This window comes from Uloborus diversus, chromosome 2 (genome assembly GCF_026930045.1).
Source record: "Uloborus diversus isolate 005 chromosome 2, Udiv.v.3.1, whole genome shotgun sequence".
Lineage (NCBI taxonomy): Eukaryota > Metazoa > Arthropoda > Arachnida > Araneae > Uloboridae > Uloborus > Uloborus diversus.
This window is the reverse complement of record NC_072732.1, coordinates 175,887,101-175,907,198: the sequence shown is the minus strand read 5'-3', so window position 1 is coordinate 175,907,198 and position 20,098 is coordinate 175,887,101. Positions and strand designations below refer to the sequence as shown.

The following is a 20,098-nucleotide window of genomic DNA, read 5'->3' as shown; positions in this document are numbered from 1 at the left end:
TATTTTCATGCCCAAAATAACCAAAACAGCAGTTTTTTAACCCCGTTTTGACCTTGAAATTTTTCTAGTTAGGTTTAACTTAAATAGTTTTTTATTATGCACAAACAAAAGTTCATTCTTTTAGCTTTACAATAAGCCGTATTTGATCTTTCGACTAATATAAATAAATCCACTACAGCTCCCAGAAGAAAGGTCAAAAAAGGCAAATTTTACGCATCCGTGGAACAAAGAAAGGGCTATATCTCAGAGAAATTTTTTTTTCAAGAAATAAAACTAACTGTTTTGGAGTACATGATGTTGGTACATATTACCAACCAAATTTCATCAAAATCAAAAATGGTGCGGCACGGCCCATTTGTTGATTTTATATGGAATGACCCAGCAAACTCTTTAACTCGGTCTAGAGTTACCCAGGCAGTATTTCGTATTTTTTTAAAAACAAGAACAAGAGAATGAGTTGATCAAAGACTTTAACGTTTTTACTAGTACGTTTCAATACAACATATAATTAAGTGACAATTGAGGCAGTGAAAAGCAAAGGGATGTCAGTGCAAAAATTAAAAATTTGGAGATATTCAGCACAAATGGTTGGCGAAATTCTCTTCCATTTAAGAGCAAGAGATGGTACTAGTAGCATTGGTGGGTGCTGCTGTACAGCATGGTTTGGGGGGGGGGGACTTCAACGAAAACCTGCCTAGGATCTGAAAACGCATTTAATGCGTTTTAATTGAAAATTTAAAAAGTTCTCTTACGTCTCTTCTCACTGCGCCAATTGTTCCCTTAAGTGCATGTGTCGTTTGTTTGATGTCGTTTCATTCCACATTTCAGAAGCAACCATTTTGGCGATCGGCAACAAAAAGGAAAGCCTCGAGGTGTTCACTCGCGATGACACTACAGATGTTTTTGTAGAATCATCAAATCCTACTAATGTCGCACGCAGATTAAAAACTAGAATTTGCAAAGGTAAGTCATAGGAGAATATTAAAAAATCATTTGCTGATTTTGTTCTTATTAAACTTCAGTCGTTGTTTTGTATTGATTCTGACAAAGTTGGGCAAAAATAACTATAATAATAAATAGAGTCCGGATTATGTATGTAAAATAAAATGATCAAAATATGCATGCAAAGGATGCACTAAAGGTTTCTTAAATATGCACCAAATGTTTTTATTTATGTAAAAATAAGTTTTCACATTTGAAGAAAAAAAAACACACGAATGGCCTATATGTTTTTGTTCTTATTTAACTTCAGTCATTGTTTTGTGTTGATTGTAACAAAGTTGAGCAAAAATACTTATAATAATAAATAGAGCCCGGTTTATGTGTACAATAAAATCATTAAAATATGCATGCAAAAGATGCACAAAAAATTCCTAAAATATGTTCTAAGAATTTTTTATTCATGGAAAAATAATGCCTATCTATTCTTGCATATGACATTCGACAATTAATTTTAATTTTTGCGACAATATGTGCAAAAATAAATAAATGTGAATGGAACATATTAACAATTTACGTTTTAATTAATATCTCCGCTGATAATAGTCGTAGAAAAGCGAAAACTGCCTAAACATGCTATCTTGAAAATTATGCATCTATCTATACCTGGTTCAATCGTCAATTCTTTGGCGTTCGGTTAGAATGTCATAGATAGATACATTCAAAGATTCATAGTCTCGCTTGTCTTATAATTTTCTTATTTTTCACGCATTTATTATTTTTTCTGTTTATTTTATTTCAATGGCTACTTATTTCGTATTTTCATTTATTTGTTTATTGCAGCCCCTGCAGAATTTACCTTCAAAAACTGTTATCAAAATTCCAGAGGAGCCGAAGCTGACAACAAACAAGAATATTTTATTCCATTGAACAAATTCCAGTACTGGGCTATCTATCCAAAATACTTCCTGAAGAGTTACAAAATATCGATGAAAGTAAGCTTATTAATTCCACGCAAACGTGTTACTATTAAATCCCCGACACAAAAAGAAAAGGGGTTATAAATTTACATCACTCAGTCAGTGGCGTAGCTACAGTTTCTGCAGCCCGTAGCGGTTCTTCTATTTGCCGCCCTTTCATTGAGGCATATCTAATACATTAAACCAGCGAAATTATTGAACAAGTTGAAAACTTCATTTAAGGAAGGTAAGGGAAACTAATTTAATCCGTCTTCTTCCTACTAAAAAGGGGGGGGGGATGTTAGGCGCCTATCTCAGAGAAATATTCTAAATTTACATCAAAAATCAAAGTTAGGAGTGACTTTTAGGAAGATGGGGTTCTCTCCTGAATCTTCATCAAAACTGAAATCAGTTTTAGCTTTTGGTGACGTTAGAAATTCAGGGTCTTTTCTCGCATATTTTCCGAAATTTACGTTTTAAAAATACAATTTAAGTCAGTCTTAATGGACGTAAAGGGAATGAAGAAGGTTCAGGGAATCACTACGGAAATATTTCAAATTTGAACACTGAGAAATGCAGTTGTAGTCATAACAAAACCTTACATTTCGAAGGGTTTTTTTTTCTTTTTCTTTGCCTCCAGTAATTGATTTATAGTATGATTCCTATATTTAGATTTTTTTTTTCCACATCAATGGTACTGAATCGCCGCCTCTAAAGATATGCCGCCCGGGACGGACCGCCCCCTCCGCCCCACCCTAGCTACGCCACTGCACTCAGTACAAATATATCAAAAGTAGTGATGCATAAGTAATACATCATTAGCTTTGAAGTTAATGATTTTTATGTTCCAAATTTAGGTTTTCCTATAAATTAATAGAATTATATAAAAAATTACCAAGTAGGGTAACAGCACCAGTAACAGGCAAGGGTCCAGCAACCAACAGTCATAAATTTGGATTTGAATAATAAGAATTTTAGGCGGGTAAAACTGATGTTGATGTGGCCCATGAATACGGTGCAACCATCTAGTGTTGTCAGAGTGAATTTCATGAGCCAGTTGGTATTTACAAGGCAGTGATGGAAGGTTATGAACAGACGCCACGAGATCAGCTGGTGTTTCATGTTCATTTGAATTAAATAAGGCTTTAGTTCTAAAAATAAAGAAATTTTGCCCATCTTAAAGAGAAAAGGGGAATTTTAACCATCACTTGTCCTTTCCTCGTCCTATATGTTACTGGGTATCATCAGGTGTCTGTTACTGGGGGGTCGGACCTGCTTTCGAAATTGAGCAAATAAAATTAACTAATTCAAAGGATCCAGAAGCTGCCAAACGTTAGATGAGATGCAGTTGCATGAGGGGAAAACAGTTCAAAAAGTCTAAATACATTACAAGGCTCAGAAAACTGATTTGACCTTAGAGCAATGTCTTAAGCATGTCTTGTTACTAGTGCTGTTACTCTAGTATGTTTCTGTTTCTCAATTTCAGTTTAGAGCTCTTAATGGGGGACAGATTCGAGTTTGTTTCTCGCGAAGCTACAAGAAGATCATTGAAGACAGGACGGGATACGAAGTCACGTGCGAAGAAGGTACAGTATTATTAAAACGTTCAGGACACTTTAATTTTTGACTCAAGATAAATAACTGACGAACATTGAAGTCTCAACGAGAGACTTATAAACATTGAACTGTTACATGAGAGTACTGATGATCTGATTTAGATTTCTATACCGTTGCATTGTGGTTTATTTTTAAATACTTTTTAATAAAAAGAAGGGATTTTTTTCGTAATTCATGCATTGAATACACATCTATAATCCGACAAGTTTAATTTTAAAAAGTTCATGTTCCGAGAAAAAATTCTAACTGTTCCTTTTTTATTTATTTATTCTTATTTTTATTTATTTTTTTTTTTCAAATAAAACTCATGTTTCTAGGAAATATCTTCTAATTATTCCTCTTTTTTTTATGTAGTTCATGCTCCGAAAGAAAATTTTCTAACTATTCCCTTTTTTTTAATGAAGTACATGCTTCAAGGAAAAAATTCCTAACTATTTCTTTTTTTATTATTATAAAGTACAATTAATTTTTCATTTTAGAAGATCTTCTCTTAGGCCAGAATTCTTGCGAAAAGTTTATCCGGGGACTTTACCGTTTTTACTTACATTTTATCAAATTTTAGATGAATAAATTGAATGGATATTGAACTCGTTCTACAAAAGTTTAAAGTTGGTCGTTCTTATCCATGGATTCAAACATTTTTTCCCCTCTCTATATGCGTCTACTACTGTAGAAAATGCATCCCAATAAGTAGAGCAAAAAGCTCTTACAAAATTGCCCTTATCACGGGGGGGAAAATAAGTCGCTTTTTAGTTAATCAACAGTAGAAAATAAAAAGATTATCTTTGTGCGAAACATTAAGAAATTTTAATGGACATGAACTTTATTAACAGCGATAATAAAAATTGCAAACGAAATTATTACAACTATTCGTACTTATTACCTTGAATATGATTTTTAAATAACTAACCGCACGTTAGTGCGGTCATCTGTATATGTATATACTACCGGTACAATAATTCATTTTTTGTGAAATTGAAATATCTTGTTTTTGAAGAATATTTACCGTGGAAACAATCTGATGCAATCTGCCATCATGTAATACACCAATAAATCAGTGTTGAAAAAATTCAATTCTTTCAGAAAAAACAAAACTTTTTTTTGAAAGCATTTTCTTTTTTCTTCCAAATAGTTTGTTACTATTTCCTGCGTTTTTCTATTGTTTCGATAATGTTTCAAAAGTAAATGATAGAATACAAACACAATTTAAAGATTTAGAAATACATTTATGCATAAAATTGGTCCTCTAAACATCCGCTTAAAATCTTTTATTATTAATTAGTATTATTATTGTTACTGCTGTTGATTCTATTATTACTGTATTGAAATGTTTTACAAAGAAAATCTGAGTGAATGTCGAATGTCATGATGAAAGGAAGCAAATTATTTTTTACATATATTTTTAATCAATTTTCAAATAAGTTAATACATCACCAATTTTGAATTTCATATTTGTTTACTCTAAACTACTCATTTAAAATGCTAACTAACTTAATATGTTAGGGAAAGTTTTCAGTATGAGAAGTGGGCAGAGCGTTGTTACGAGAAAAAAAAATGATCACATACATCCCGAAAATAACCTTTATCAATCATCCCCACCCCCTTTTGAGTCCAAATTCGTTTCTTCTTGACCCGTGGAGGCATTAGATTATGTCACAAATTAATTCCATTGCGTATAGTTTTTTTAGAATCAGTAATGAAAAACGTTTCACGTACCTTATAAAGGGTGTTTTTTTAGAGGTATAGAACTTTAAGTCGGGAACACTGTTTGCTCTGTGGGCCATTTTGATAGTTGTCACTTGTTTTGTGTTCAGTTTATTTTGCCATTTCATCATGAATAGACAACAGGACGGTGCAACACGCCACACAGCGCGTGTCACAATTGATTTATTGAAAGAAACTTGCGGCGAACGAATAATTTCGCTTAATGGACCCGTGAATTGGCCTGTGAGATCATGCGATTTAACTACACTGGACTATTTTTTGTGGGGCTGTGTGAAGTCTCAGGTCTACACCGATAAGCCACAAACGATTGACGCCTTGGACAAGAACATTCGCCACATATCACTCACATACGGCCCCCATTGCTGCAAAAAGGGATAGAAAATTGGGCTTCCCGATTGGACGTTCTCCAAGTCAGCCGAAGTGGCCATATACCAGAAATCACATTTAAATAAAAATGGCAAAGAATCATATTTCGAATAAAGCCAAATTCAGGGCGATTTATACCATTTAACGGTGTTTTATTTGAACCTAAAGTTCTATACCTCTAAAAAAAAAAAACCCTTTACCTGTGTTTCAAATTGTCTTTTTTTTTTTTTTTTTTTCATTCAATATTACGAGATAGTTTCTGGTTTTCTCTTTGTAATCTATTGCCTCTTTTTCGTAAGAATTAGTTTCCTATTAAGGTTTTTAAAAAGGCTTAAGGGATTTATTGTTCCGGTTTTGGAGGAGATTGATTCAAGATACTTTTGATAATCGAAACTAAAACTGGCATAAATTGCTCAATTTTGTTTAATGTTTCTGTTGCAAAGTTGAATTTCCTAATGGATTCAGCAATTGTTTAAGACTACCATTTTGGCAAACTAACAAAGCTTTGATTTCAGGTGAAGAAGTTGCATTTACAGAATGGAATCCATGTCATCGTGAGTTTTCCTTTCTTTCGTTTTGCTAGAATGTGCTTTTTAGTCAAATTATTGTAATTAAAGAGGATTGTATAACTAATTTTTGTCAGTAACTAATGAATCTGTGAAGAAGGAAAGTATATAAACAAATAAGGTTGATTTTATCCTTTGGTGACGTAAACAAGATTTCTGGAATTAAATAACATGATCCAATTCAGTATATTACCGCCCTATAGCCAGGGCTAAGACAGAAATACATGAAATACACCGCCAGCTCAGTCAATTCCAGCCGAGGACTGCAGTTAGTCTTTAAAAACTGACTGAGCTGGCGGTGTATTTAATGTATTTCTGCCTTAGCCCTGGCTATAGGGCGGTAACATACTGAATATACATGCCTTGCCTTCAATGTTCGAGTTGAACCGAACCATTGCTTCGGTCACTCGTCTGATCATTGCTAATTCTGTATTAGCTACCAGTTTGTTTGGCACTCTTGGCTTCCTTGAGGTTTTCCGCCTCCAGCTCAGTCACTCCTATGCCGGGCTGATGAGTGCTAATAAGCACGAAACTGCAGTCCTCGGCTGGAACTGACTGAGCTAGTGCTGTATTTCATGTAGCATGATACAATGTCTGAAACTTCTAGTAGAGAAATCAAAGCACTTCACTAAAAATAATGAAAAATCTTGAAAGGATAAGTAAAACATACTTTTTTAGTCCTGAGTTACAAAACCTGTAATTCTTTCCAGCAGCAAGTGCAAAGTGAATAATAATGAAAAGTAATCAATATTAAACAATGAATTTTGCAAGAAAGTATCCTCATTTGTTTAAAATTAAAGGACTCATTGTCTAATTGTTTCCAAGTGCAATATACAGGGTGCGGAGAAAGTTCCCACAATCGTTTAAAGCGTTTTTTGGCGTTAAAATCGTATGTTGGCGATTTATTTGGCACATATTGTTTATTGGCATTAAAAGTATTTGAGGTTTAATCATTTGTTCTTTGTTAGTTTATTGAGTAGTGAGCTATGAATCGTGAAAATGTGTGTATTACTGTCGTTGAATTACATAAGAAGGGAATGAAAACAGCCGATATTATTCGAACGACTGGATTCAAGAGTAAAACAGTCTATGACGCTGTGAAACGTTACAAAGAGACTGGAGGGACTGCCGACCGTCCACGGAGTGATCGTTCAACCACTGCAACGACTCCAGCGAATGTGCAGAAGGTCCGCTGTCGCATCCGTCGCAATCCAGAGCGCTCATTGCGAAAGATGGCCAAAGAACTGGAGATCAGCGAAAAAAGGGTCCGAACCATCGTGAAACAAGTTGGGACTTCGTTCTTACAAGATCAATCGCCTCCACTTCCTCAATGACACAATGAAACATAAAAGATTGATTGAAGCTTGACGGGTGCATCGCTTGACTGCTGGTGCTTGCCTTTCGAAGGCAGAAGATCTTCACCATCAAGCCCACACATAACCGTCAAAATTAATGCTGCGAGCTATCAGCAGCGGGTTCTATGCGATGTACTAAGGCCATGGGCAACAGAACACTTTGGCCAAGATGGATTCACACTCCAACAAGACTGGGCTCCTGCGCATTCGGCCCGATCGACGATTGCCATCAGCGAAGATCTGTTCCCAGGTTTTTGGGGCAAGGATGTTTGGCTCCCTAACTCACCGGACCTCAATCCGATGGATTACTCGGTGTGGTCAATCTTGGAGGAAAAAATCTCGGGAAAACGATACGCCACGGTATAGTGCCTAGAAAGAATAGTGTGCCGATCGGCGCTTTTTCCCCTTCGACTCTTGAAGACAAAATGTATGAAAACCGCTAGAGGGCAGTGCGGTCGAGGTGTACGTTCAATTTCGCGGTGTTTACATTAGTAGACGCGGGATTTTGTTACAATTTAGTTCCGCGTTTCTCTTTTTTACCTTTATTTCGTGAATATTTCATGAAACAGCTTTTAAGGCTTTTAATGGAGGCATCAAAGTTTAATATTAGAAGAAGTAAAGCTTCATCTTGTTTCGTACCAGGGTGCAAAAGTGGATACAAAACATGCAAAGAAAAAGTTTCGCTTTTTAAAGCTCCAGCAGATGAAGAAAAACTAAAGAAGTGGGACTCGTTAATTCCCAGGTTAGATAAAGTTTTTGATAAATATTGCTCAATTTGTGCTCTGCATTTGGAAAAACATTTTATTGAAACGCATAATGAGCATATTATAAATGGTGAGGAAGTTTTGATTCTCGGGGAAAACTTTTTTTAAAAGACGAGGCAATTACGACAATTTTCCCAAATCTGCCAACATACTTTACTAAAAAAATACCAAAGCAAAGGTCCATCAGGAATTATGCAGTTAAGAAAAATGTTCCCTGTTTGAAAAAAATAAAACTTGATCTTTCCGCAGATGAAACTGAAATAACCACGTATAAATCTATTATAGATGAAATTGTTCATATTAATTTGCCTAACGAATATTGGGTTTGTATGAATTTAAAAAAATCTCCAAATATTGTAGTTTTTGTATATAATGAAAATTATGTGGAAAATAATATTGACGATAAAAAGATCATTATTGAAGTAGAAGAAAATTTACAAATCAATGCTATTATTTTGGTCAAAGGTGTAAAAGTAGATTATCCTGTTCTTCGACTCAGACTGAGAAGCCCTGATAATTTTAATTAGCTTCAAGAATTTAGAAGCAGTTTTATTTTGTAACTAGCGGTACCCGCACGACTTTGTCCGAAGGAGAAAATTAAAAGGTCATTTGATTAGCCTGTATATTTACAAATAATGGATGATGAATTTCTCGCCAATTGGCTATGTTCATTCCCTCTTCCCATGTTACGATTCCACGTCAGGATAATTTCGTAATTTACTCGTCCATCTTATGATAATTCTGTTTCGGAAACTGTTTTTAAAATTTAAAAATAATAATAGAACAAAATCGAATTTTCGAAAATTCGCTTCGAGGTGCACACCCCCATGCTACAAACTAATTTTGTACTAAATTTCATGAAAATCGGCCGAACGGTATAGGCGCTGTGCGCGTCACAGGGATCCAGACAGAATTCCGGACAGAAATCCAGACAGAGAGACTCGGCTTTATTATTAGTAGAGAAATAAGAGACGCGCTGTTATTGAATACTTAGATGCCATTCATTAATTACGTAAGGATGATTTTGGCAATTTTTGACCCTCCCTCCCCCATGTAAGGGTACGTAAGAATTTTCAACCCCCCCCCCATTCTTACGTAAGATTCCATTTCGTTTTTCAAAATGATAAAATAACAAATCTTGAATCGTTACATCACTGGAATCGTTATTAAATTCACATTATTAAATTAAACCTTTTGTGTAAAGAAATAGTTACTGAAAAGAATCTAAACTGAATGTTTTTTCGACTTTTTTTTTTTTTTTTTGATGTAATATTAATTACAAATAAAACATGCCGTACGCAATGCGACTCCTTTATTATATTTTACACTATAAATTCTTTGTAAAACAAATAAAAAAACATCTTATCCTAACACGTTTCTTACCTTCCAGACGCAAATGGAACAAAATCTCTGCCAAATCACTTGACCGCGCAATGTCTAATGTGAAATATCGACTTGGAAAATATTATGTAAGAATGAGTTTGACCCTCCCCCCAAGTAAGGGTACGTAGAGGCTTTTCCAACCCCCCTCCCCCTCGGGACCCTTACGTATTTAATGAATGGGCCCTTATAGTCTACTATTTTCATTGAAGTAAGGTAGTTTTATAATAAGGTAATAAGGTAATTTTATATGTTTCAAAAAATAAACAAACACCCATATAACAATTAGCACTTATTACAGAATTTGTCTTTTGCGCAGAAATAAGTTTAATCCGAAAAACGGGGTTTTTAAACTGCAAAACCAGCATGCAATCGCTGATTTAAAACGAGTCTGATTGAGAAGCATAACGTACTACTCGAGTGCAGCGCCATCTGGATTTTCCTCAGATCTGACCTCACTTTTTCCCCGCCGATCGGCACACTACTCTTTCTAGGCACTATAGCCACGGTCGACATGCTCAAAACGGCTCTGAGGCGTGCCTGGAATGAGATAACGGTGGATGCGTGCGCGAGCATCGTTGACCTGATCGTTGACAATTTCAGACTGCGGCTCCGTGAATGTATTGACCCAAGGAGCCAATTTTGAACAATTGTTTTAATTTTTTTGTTTAATGTTATTATTATTGTTTCAATAAAGAGTTTTTATTGCTTTAACTTGTTAATTTGTTGAATTATGTGTCAGTTACAGCCTATTGAAATATCTAATAAAATTGGGAACTTTCTCCGCACCCTGTATATATTTATTTATTTCGTTGAAAATTTGGTCACTTTCGTTGCAATAAATTGATAAAAAAATCTTGTAATTCCGTTACAACGCATAGATTTAAAATAGTTCAAGCTAGTGTGAGGAAAATCATAAAACTAAGTTTCTTATTGTTATTTCTTTATCATTAAAAGTACTCATCAGTTAAAAGAATGGATTCATATATAATTCAGAGAAATTTGTTTTGTACTAAGAAATCCAAAAGCTTGTTTTATAAAAATTCCATTCGTCATGAAGCAAAATAAAGCATAAAAAATTAACAATAAAAATAATATTTCTTGTTTTGATTTTTATATTTTAACTACTAACGATGAAATGCAAAGAAATAAATATCAATTTCAATGAAAATAATTTCACTGTAATCACAGAAACTCTTGTTTTTTATCAAAAATATTATTCTGTCACATGGAATTGCCCAGTACTTATTTAACTTCGGTCGAGGCAAAAAAGGGTTCTGACTTATTTTTTCTTTGATGATTTGTAGGACGAACTGTGTACAGCTGTAATCCATTCTACTTCTTTATCGAAGGAAAGAAAGCTCCAAATGATAAATACTGCGAAAGTAAGTAGCAAAATGAATTTTTCTTATTTTCTTGTCGTTTTGTATTTTGTGGCGGGAAAATAAAGCTAATTGCTTAACATCTTCTTCTTCCTCAAGGATTAGGCATACATAGGCGGATTTAGAACTGAGTTCCTGGGGGGGGGCAGCATTTTATTTTTTTTTAAATTATTATTAGCATTATCAGTTGTATTGATTACAACTGGCTGGATTTAGACATAGCGTGCTTCTAAGCTATTTCAGGGTTTTTGGCTCTCTTTAGTAGTCTGGTCAACTTCTCTATCGGCGTCAAAAAAAGGCCATTTTTAAAGCCCCCCTGCCCCCCCCCCATGCATTATACATAAGGTCTAAGGTGGAAAATGGAGTTCCTTTTAAGTAGGGGGTAGAATATCTCCAATTTTTCTCCCCCGGAGGAATTTTTGTAAAATAGATATAAAATTCTGCATTTTGAAGCCTTAGAAGGGGTAATTGGAACTACTAAAATCTCGGAGACAAATAGCAAAACCCTCTTTTGCAAATTACGATAATACAGAGTAAAAATTGTTTTCGGGTTAACAAATCAATTACAACAGTTCTCAGAGAGAAAAAGCGAGAAAGAATAGAAGATTATGCATTGTAATTTGCTTACTTTGGCTGTCGGTTCAATTCAATCAGTTTTTGATCATGCCTCCAACCCACCGACAAATATAACAGTGAATTAAATACAAAATGATCAATAGTAAAAAAAATGCTTTAAAAGAAATGGTGTATAGGTTTAGAAAATAGGCCCATTTGGACAGTTCATAATTTATACACTTGATAAGAAATAAAGTTGAAGCACACTTTGCTTAGGAATTTCAAACACTCGTCTAATCCGTTTCAAGGACTTGAGAACAGTTAAAATTATTTAAGGCACTTAAATTGGCCTTTCCAGTCTCTGAAATTTAGTACTTGATTGTACTGTTTTACAGTATTGTTCTAACTTTGTAAGAAACAACTATTTTAAGCTTGGGGCTTCGGTGGCCAAGCGGTATTGCTCAGCAACTGCTTGCATGCATAGAGGCACAGGTTCGATTCCCCCCTACTGCCATGGGTGTTCTTCTGATTTCCTTGTATTGTAATAAATCTGAATTGTGCTATCTGTCAAATGTGTCTGAGCAAAAGTCGGACGTCCACCTAAAATGGGGCTCAGTCAAACGGAAGCCGCTCATATTAGCATCAAAAGTGGATTAACGCCTCCGTTATTCATTACCTTGGGTGCTCCAAGGGCCATCAGGAACAACAACCACATTTTAAGTTTAAAAGAAAAAAAACTATTGATTTCTCATTACAACAACTTTTTATTTTCAATTACAAGTAGTACAAAAAAAAAAAAAAAAAAAAAAAATAGAGGTAGTGGTTTTTTTTTCCTTCTGGGCTGAACAGATTAACAATATGCAGAAGAAGTAAGATAAAAGCAAGTTATACAAAATAATTTCCAAAATTACTGCATTCGGGATTAAATAAACAGCAATATATGAAACATGTGAGTCACAAAAATTTATCTCAAGTAATATGCTACAGAAACGTGAGAACCATTATTTTTATATTTTTAATGCAGGATGTGGCAAGGAGCTAAACTTGACACATTTCGGCATTTCTCTCTCTCTCTCCCCCCCCCCCTCATCATTTGTTATAAAGTTTTAAATTTATGGTTTGTATCCACCCTTTTCCAAATTTTCAAGGTTTACAAGCACTTTAAAATGGAATTTATTTTTTCAAGTACTTTTCTTCTTTTCTTTAAAGAACAAATCATGAAATTTTCCGGAGTTGGGGGCCTTCAACAAAGCGGGTGCCCTCAACTATAGCTTGTTTAGTTTATAGGTAAATCCAGTTTTAATCTTTATTTTAGTTTCCAATTTGTTGAAACAGTCGTTGATTATTTCAAGTATAGCGGCTGATTACTTATATTTTCTCTCATATATTTGCTCTAATAGTTTTCAATTCAAAGTAGTCCTTTTCAACACATTTCAACAACCCGGTAACAGCTTTACTCTTTGTAATATAGTGTACGGTGCCCCCCCCCCCCCCCCCCGCCATCAGAAAAGGACAGTGGCTATTCTCTTCATTTTCACTTCTGAACTTTTCAAAAAAAGAAAAATAATCACGATTTTTTTTATTTTTACATTTTTGAAGGTGTGTTGTTACCATGTATAAAGTTCTCCCAAGACTGGGGGGGCATTGACCCCCCTCGCCCCCCCCCCCCCATAAATCCGCCCATGTAGGCATATAGCCTGTTCCGGCTTCTTGATCGCCCCACCGCTTCCTGGGCCTACCACGGTCTCGTTTGCCCCTTGGTCTGTAATAAAAGGCAGCTCTTGGAAGTCTCCCTCGTGTCATAAGTCGAACATGGTTTTTCCAATCGTTACGATATTCCGTAATTTTTTCATTGAGGCTGAATATCTGTAATTCCCTACGAATAGATTCATTCCTTATTTTGTCTAGGATAGTGCAGTTCTTCAGCGATCGCAAGTACTTCATCTTTGCTACTTGAATTCTACTAGTTTCTTGACTGTTCAAAGTCCATGTTTCAGAACCGTATAGTAAGGTTGGCACCGCCATAACTTTATAGAACTTTAGTTGTGTTTTCTTTCTCGTTTTTCCCTGTAGGGTTCTAAATTGCTTAACTATGGACTGAAATTGTTAAAATTTATTTTACCGTGGCAAATCACATATGTTATTTCTCGAATGTTTTTTATGAAGTGGGGGAACGCTATAATTTTCTTTATACTCTACCAAACTTTAGAATTAAGACATTATTGTAAAGATTTTTCACCGCCATTAGCGAAAAATATATGAAGAGAGAGAGAAGCCACATGTTTGCTATTATTCAAAAAAAAAAAGAAAAAGAAAAGAAAGAAACAGAAAGAAAGACTTAAAAAACTGGGTTTTTGAATTCCTTCTATCGTGCGCGAAGTTCCATTTAAAGGGTTAAAATGGTGATTATTTTTAACTTCTAATACCTTTATGTTACAAGTTTTAGGAAAGTTTTAGAGAAAATCATTTTTTCGATGAATCTTTATTAATAGAAGATGTGTCTCAAATGACACGTATAAATTTGATGCAAGAAGCTAAAACGCACTTGCAGTGAATTTTTCTATGCATAATTTGTTTGATTTTTATATTTTTAGGTGTAAGATGCAGCACAGCTAAAGACATCCAGTTCGAGTTTCAACACGATGGTAAGCTCCTTTATTTTCCATTAACTAATATGAAAGTTTTAAGGATTTCGGAATGTGTTAAGCAACTGTATAAATGAAAGCGGCCAATTTAATTGTGCAGGGTGCAACAAAAACTATGGCCATAAAAATGAATAATACGATATAGTAACAATAATAAACATGACGTTATTAAGCACAAATTAGCAACTGATTGCAGAGACGTGTTTCTGGGTTTAAGGAACCCATTTCTAGCCTACTTTCTCAGTAAAAGTCAGAAAAAGAAGAAAAAAAGCATGAAAAAAGGCTTAATGCATCTTAAAAATATCGCAAAAAAAAAGTCAAAAATAAATAAAATAATTAAATGAATATTGAAAAATTAAAAATTGGAAAGTAGGGTATTGAGATGGGGAAAAATGTCTGTCGGTCCGTCGGTCTGTCTGTCTCCCCCAAATAACTTTTGAATGAATAGCCCGATTCGAACAAACTTTTTTTTTGTTCGAAAGATCTCGGCGAGGACACCTCATTCCCATATTTCACTTTTTGATTTGAACTATTTTTTGTTCAATTTTGAACAGTTCAAAAAAACTTAACATTAGCGCCCACGGGGAAATTCAAGGCAATTCCGAACCATGAGGCGAATTTGCTTCAAACAAACTTTGTAGGAAAAAGCTTTTGATGAAAAACTTGTATATAAAATATCTTTTTGATTTGAGCAATTTTCCGTTCAATTTTGAACAGTTCAAATCCCTTAACATTAGCGCCTACGGGGAAACTGAAAGTCAATGTGGATTCCGTACTTGAAGGCGGATTTTTTTCAAACAAATTTTGTTCGAAATAGCTCTTGAGGCTCCAGACTTCGACTCCGAGAATTTAGGGGCACTTGACTCCGACTCCGACTCCTATGCCCGACAATTAATCGGACTCCGACTCTGACATCGTAGCTTTGGCAAAAATTTATCCACGGAGGACAAATGACTGACCCCGATTCTTAGATATTCGACTCCGACTCCTTTACCCCAAAATGAGATTGACTCCGACTCCGCAGCTATGGTTTTGACGGTGAAATAATTATTGTTGATCTGACTTGTTTTTATTTCTACGCTAAAGTTTTAATTTAGGTATTCAGTTTTCGGCGAATAAACTCGAAGTCATTCGCAACTCCAACGAACTATAGGGGGCACTGCAGTCACTGTCTAATGGCCGACTTAAAAACTAAAACAAACGCATGTGGTAACGAAGAAAATGCTAAAAGTGTTGTGATTTTTGTTCGTATGTATGATATTTTTCGCTTTATTCTTTTTAAATTAATTTTCAAAGTCTTGTGGATATTCTGGCCCACGTAGAAAGAAATGAGAATTCAAGAAGCATTACTAAACGTCAAAGATTAATGCAAACTACGTAGTTCGTAGTTCCACGACGTTGAATTCGATATTTATCAATTCTTGATAAAACTAAATAATAATTGTGGCCTGACAAGAACAACAATTAATGCTAGAAAATTCAATATAACATTACAAATTATTATCGAAAGAAGATGATACTTCTTTGCCTTGCTTGGCTAGCGCTTATTGTTTTGCATTTGTTGCTGAGTTATTTCTCTCGAATTCCCGAATCGGTTAATTTAAAATTTTTCTGTTTCAATTTTTCTAATTTCTGAGTTACGATTTAATTATGTCAAGTTATGCAAATCATCTACAGAATTCTTACGGATATATGGTGGTAGTTTTCTTTTCAGTTGATTGACCATTATTTCTTTTTACTTATCGAATTCTGTAATCTTACTACCATTTTATTCCACTCATGATAAAAATTAAAAATGGTTTAACTAAAAACGCGAAATCTCGCCAAGGCTACTTTGCTCGCACAATACTAAAACTATAACCCTAAACAAATTTGGCGAAACCTTTCAGCTGAGAATAAAAGGAATAAAGTAAATTCTTTCTCGGTGAAACATTTTTCATTTTGTTCTACGCATAGACTAATAATAAGAGATGACCGAGCTTTCCCAGATTTGATGATAAAAAAAATGGTTCATGGATACATCATGTGACTGGTGGAAGGCTTGGCGAAAACTTTGGCAGCATAGTTGCTAGATGGCGACATTATCTATAGTTTGGCACTCGACATGTATTTTAAGTAATGTAAGTAATGTATTTTCATTATAATTTTTTTTCCAGGTGCAGAGATTGAACTGTTTTTCTTTTAGTTATGAATTATTTTGACATTAGTAATTAGTTTTTGATCACAGTTTTCAGTAACTTTTATTTCATTTGGAACTGCTATGTCAGCGTTGGCGTGAACGTAATGGAGGAAACGTTTTGCGTTAACGCAAAAATGTACTAATTGGAATCTTAAATTGAAATTGTAGGTAAAAATCTAACCGTTTGCCGATTCTATTTGGGCGCTTGCATCTTTAATTGCTTAGAGAGTTATTGAAGTTGACTAAAGAAAATGCACAATACTATCTAAACGAAAAACTCACTATATTAACAAAGTATTTACAACTTCGAATAACAAATTTACAAATCGGACTCCATAAATATTCCGCGTTCCATCAATTCTATTTATTTTATTTCTCGCGGTAGTTGATCGTCTGCTACAATCAACGCCCGCTGTTGCTAGGATATCCACCAGTCACATGGTTTGGTTCATGAGCAGCAAAGAGTTGCCATAGCTCGGTCTATTCTTATTATTAGTCTATGATTCTACGATAATATATTCAAGAAAATATTTTGCATACCGTCCATTCCAACTAAATGCTGCTGAAAAGATGCTTAGTTAAATTAATTTAAGATTAAAAAAAACTCATATTCTTACAAATTCATACAAAACAATAAATTTTTTTACCTTGTATAACGTTATCCAAGTTTGTTAATCCAGTTTTCGCTTTCACCATTTTCAATCAATTCATATTTTAGAAGGAAATAAGGAAAACTAACATTATTTTGAGAAGCTCGAGAATAATACTAAGGGACGAATTAATTTCTGTAGCTGAAAGCAAACTAAGACTCATCGATTGCGTTAATAAATACTCAGAATCAACTGCCTGTGTTTACGTCAACAGACACACGTGGAACGCAACGTGGCAATGTTTTAGTTTCATCGGCAGTTTTGTAAATCACCGCAAGATAGCGTATTCGAGCGCTGGTGTTCCGAATTTATGTTTCTATATAATAAAGATATGCACAGACGATTTTTTCTTTTTTTTTTGACAATGAAAATTATTTCTGTAAGTTGACATTTTATTGTTTTTATTTATTTTGGTAAGTGCATTAATTCATTTAAATAATTGTTTTTGGCAACAGGGGAAAAAGAAACGATTCTTTTTTGATATGATGTATTTATTTTAATGAGCTAATTAATTTTAATAATACTATTTTTTCGTTTTGAAAGCTGTTAAAGATTTTTTTTAATGGAAAAAAGTGTATTAGCTGCTTTGTTTAAAAGTTGCTGTTATTTTTTTACGCATTTAATTTTTTTAGATGAGGAATCAGCATAAATTTTTTTTAAAATATGTTTGAAAAAATTAGCGATTTTAGCTATTTTTGAGAATATTGATCAGATACTAGAAAGTAGTATGGGTATACGGGAAAGTAGGCTCGTCTAGTTCTAGACAGAACTTCTTGTTCAATGTAAAAAAGAGTGAGTTTCTGAATGAAAAGTCATCCGAGAAAAGAAGTTACTACTTTTCGTTACTTTCATTGTTTTTTTTTTTCCCAGATACTTTTTCATCTAGAAGCTCACTCTTTTTTTTTTTTTTTTGCATTGAAAAAGGGGTTCTTTGAAAACTCGAAACACGTGTCTGCAATAAGTTTCTAATATGTGCTTTATAACGTTTACTGTTACTTCTTTGTTGCACAAGACTGTGGTGGCCTGTTTGCTAAGACTTCGGACTCGCTACCGAAAGGTCTCGGGTTCGATGCCAGTCAATCGAAGATCCTTCGTGTTGGTTAAAGGTGACTGGGGCACGTGAAATATGTCGTGGTCAAAAAGTCCTTCAAGTGAATCAATACCTCTATGTGTGCTGGACCAGGGATTGCTCGGTTTCTTGTCTGGATCAAAAAACAGAGCTGTCTTCAGGACCCCATCCAGCCAGTTAAACCACAAACAGTGGTAGGTACAAGGGACCTTGGAGTGTGATGCGATATGATTCTTTGTTTGTTTGGTAAAAATGTAATAGTTTTAATTGAGTAACAAGTTGATTCACATGAAAATGTTTATTTTCATGAATCTATGTCTACCGACAGAAAATTAAACGTTTTTCATTTCTTTCTCCTAGGAATGTCTTGCAACATGGCATCTTTGTCAAGCATCTCTTCACTGGCATTTGTCTTCGCTCTAATCCTTTATTTCCTTCAGAAGCGCGCATAGATACAGCGAATGTTGAATCAGAAACTTGTTTGCGCAACTTTTCTCTCTATCGATGAGTTCAAAAGCTATCATATATAATTATTTCAAACTCTTTTTTTATATCATTTGTTTAGTGTTCCTCATTTAATTCATTTTCCTTGTCTTCGTGTAACTTAGGCAATAACATTTTTAATAAAATTATTTGTTATACTTTTGTATCTGTTTATGTGTCTTAGCCTCAGGTGAAAAAAATACTACATAGCAAAAATAAACAATGGCATTACATAGTCAACTTTCGATACCTCGAATATTCCGTTACCTCGATATTTTCATTGGGTCTTAAACTTTTGAGAAGGCTACGGGAACTTAACATAAGAGGATATCCATTAATGGTGTCTCTTTTCAACATTTTGACCCTCCTCCAGCCCTTTTGTGACAACGTGTCACACTTCTTAACCCCCCCCCCCTTTGTTACGCGTCAAACTATTTTTCTTTAACATATCCTTAATAAAAAAAAAAAATTCGTGATATCCTACTTCTGTTTACCCCCTCATTCCCCGTTGTTAAAAACTCACAATGCCACGAACCCTCATCCCTCTTTAACGCATGACATCATTTATGGCTAGCGGCGACGTTTAAGGTCGTTCGGCGACGGTTAAGGTCGTTATTCACTTTATTTAAAGTATTTCTATCCTTTTTCAACTCTGTATCATATTCGCTGAAATTTTCATGATCTAAGAATTCTTTTTTCTAAAATAACCTTTAGCTCCATATTCTTCATTGATGAAAAAATTATTTGATTCAATTTCAGTAAAAAGTGTTTATTATAGTCATTTATGTACACAGCTATTTGAATTTTGAATCAATATAGTTACAAAATCTTTCCATTATACACGAGTAACAGTATTTGGAAAATATTTGCTTGTAATAACAGTAATTGCTTAAAAAATTCTTCATAAGATATTTAATTTCTTTTATAAAATACGTGTAAATGAAGTACCATATGGTAACCAATTTCTGAGTATTTGTATTTTTCCCTCTATGTTGTTATATATATTTGATAAATGTAAATATATAACTATTTTGAACTAATATAGTTGCTATATATTAATAAATTCAATGATTATTAACGGAGTTGTTTCTTCAGTCAAAAGTAGTACTTTTTGTCACTGAAATCGATAGAGTAAGCAAAAAAAATAAAAAATAACAGGAACTCAGAAAATACTTTCATTTTCCCAACAGTTATTTTTTAATTAATTTTTTTAAATGTCCGATTCTTCAAACAAGGCGTGGTCTTGATGACGTCACAAATGATGCACTATGGCGCATCTTTCTACCGCATTTCCACGCGATGATAATCAAGAGGCGAATTACAATTGCGCTCTACGTTTACTATCAACAATATCGTTGCCAATACACGTGAGTAAAGATGCGAATTAAATATTGTGGACCGTGAATGGCATCACTGAAAGGCATTTCATCATTTGTGATGTCATCGACTGAAGCGTTAAACGAT

The 20,098-nt window shown here is 34.3% G+C and overlaps 1 protein-coding gene across 2 annotated transcripts in view; it reads left to right on the top strand.

Moving 5' to 3' along the window:
- Positions 1–18,792, top strand: part of LOC129216172 (uncharacterized) — a 51,099-nt gene extending 32,307 nt beyond the window's left edge. For both annotated transcript variants that reach the window (XM_054850344.1, XM_054850345.1), the window contains exons 12-18: positions 829–963; positions 1,783–1,934; positions 3,385–3,484; positions 6,122–6,160; positions 10,979–11,056; positions 14,203–14,253; positions 18,512–18,792. In XM_054850344.1, coding sequence (XP_054706319.1) covers positions 829–963; positions 1,783–1,934; positions 3,385–3,484; positions 6,122–6,160; positions 10,979–11,056; positions 14,203–14,253; positions 18,512–18,603 — 647 coding nt within the window. In that variant the 3' untranslated portion in view covers positions 18,604–18,792. The remainder of the gene's footprint in view (positions 1–828; positions 964–1,782; positions 1,935–3,384; positions 3,485–6,121; positions 6,161–10,978; positions 11,057–14,202; positions 14,254–18,511) is intronic.
- Positions 18,793–20,098: the final 1,306 nt, after the last annotated feature.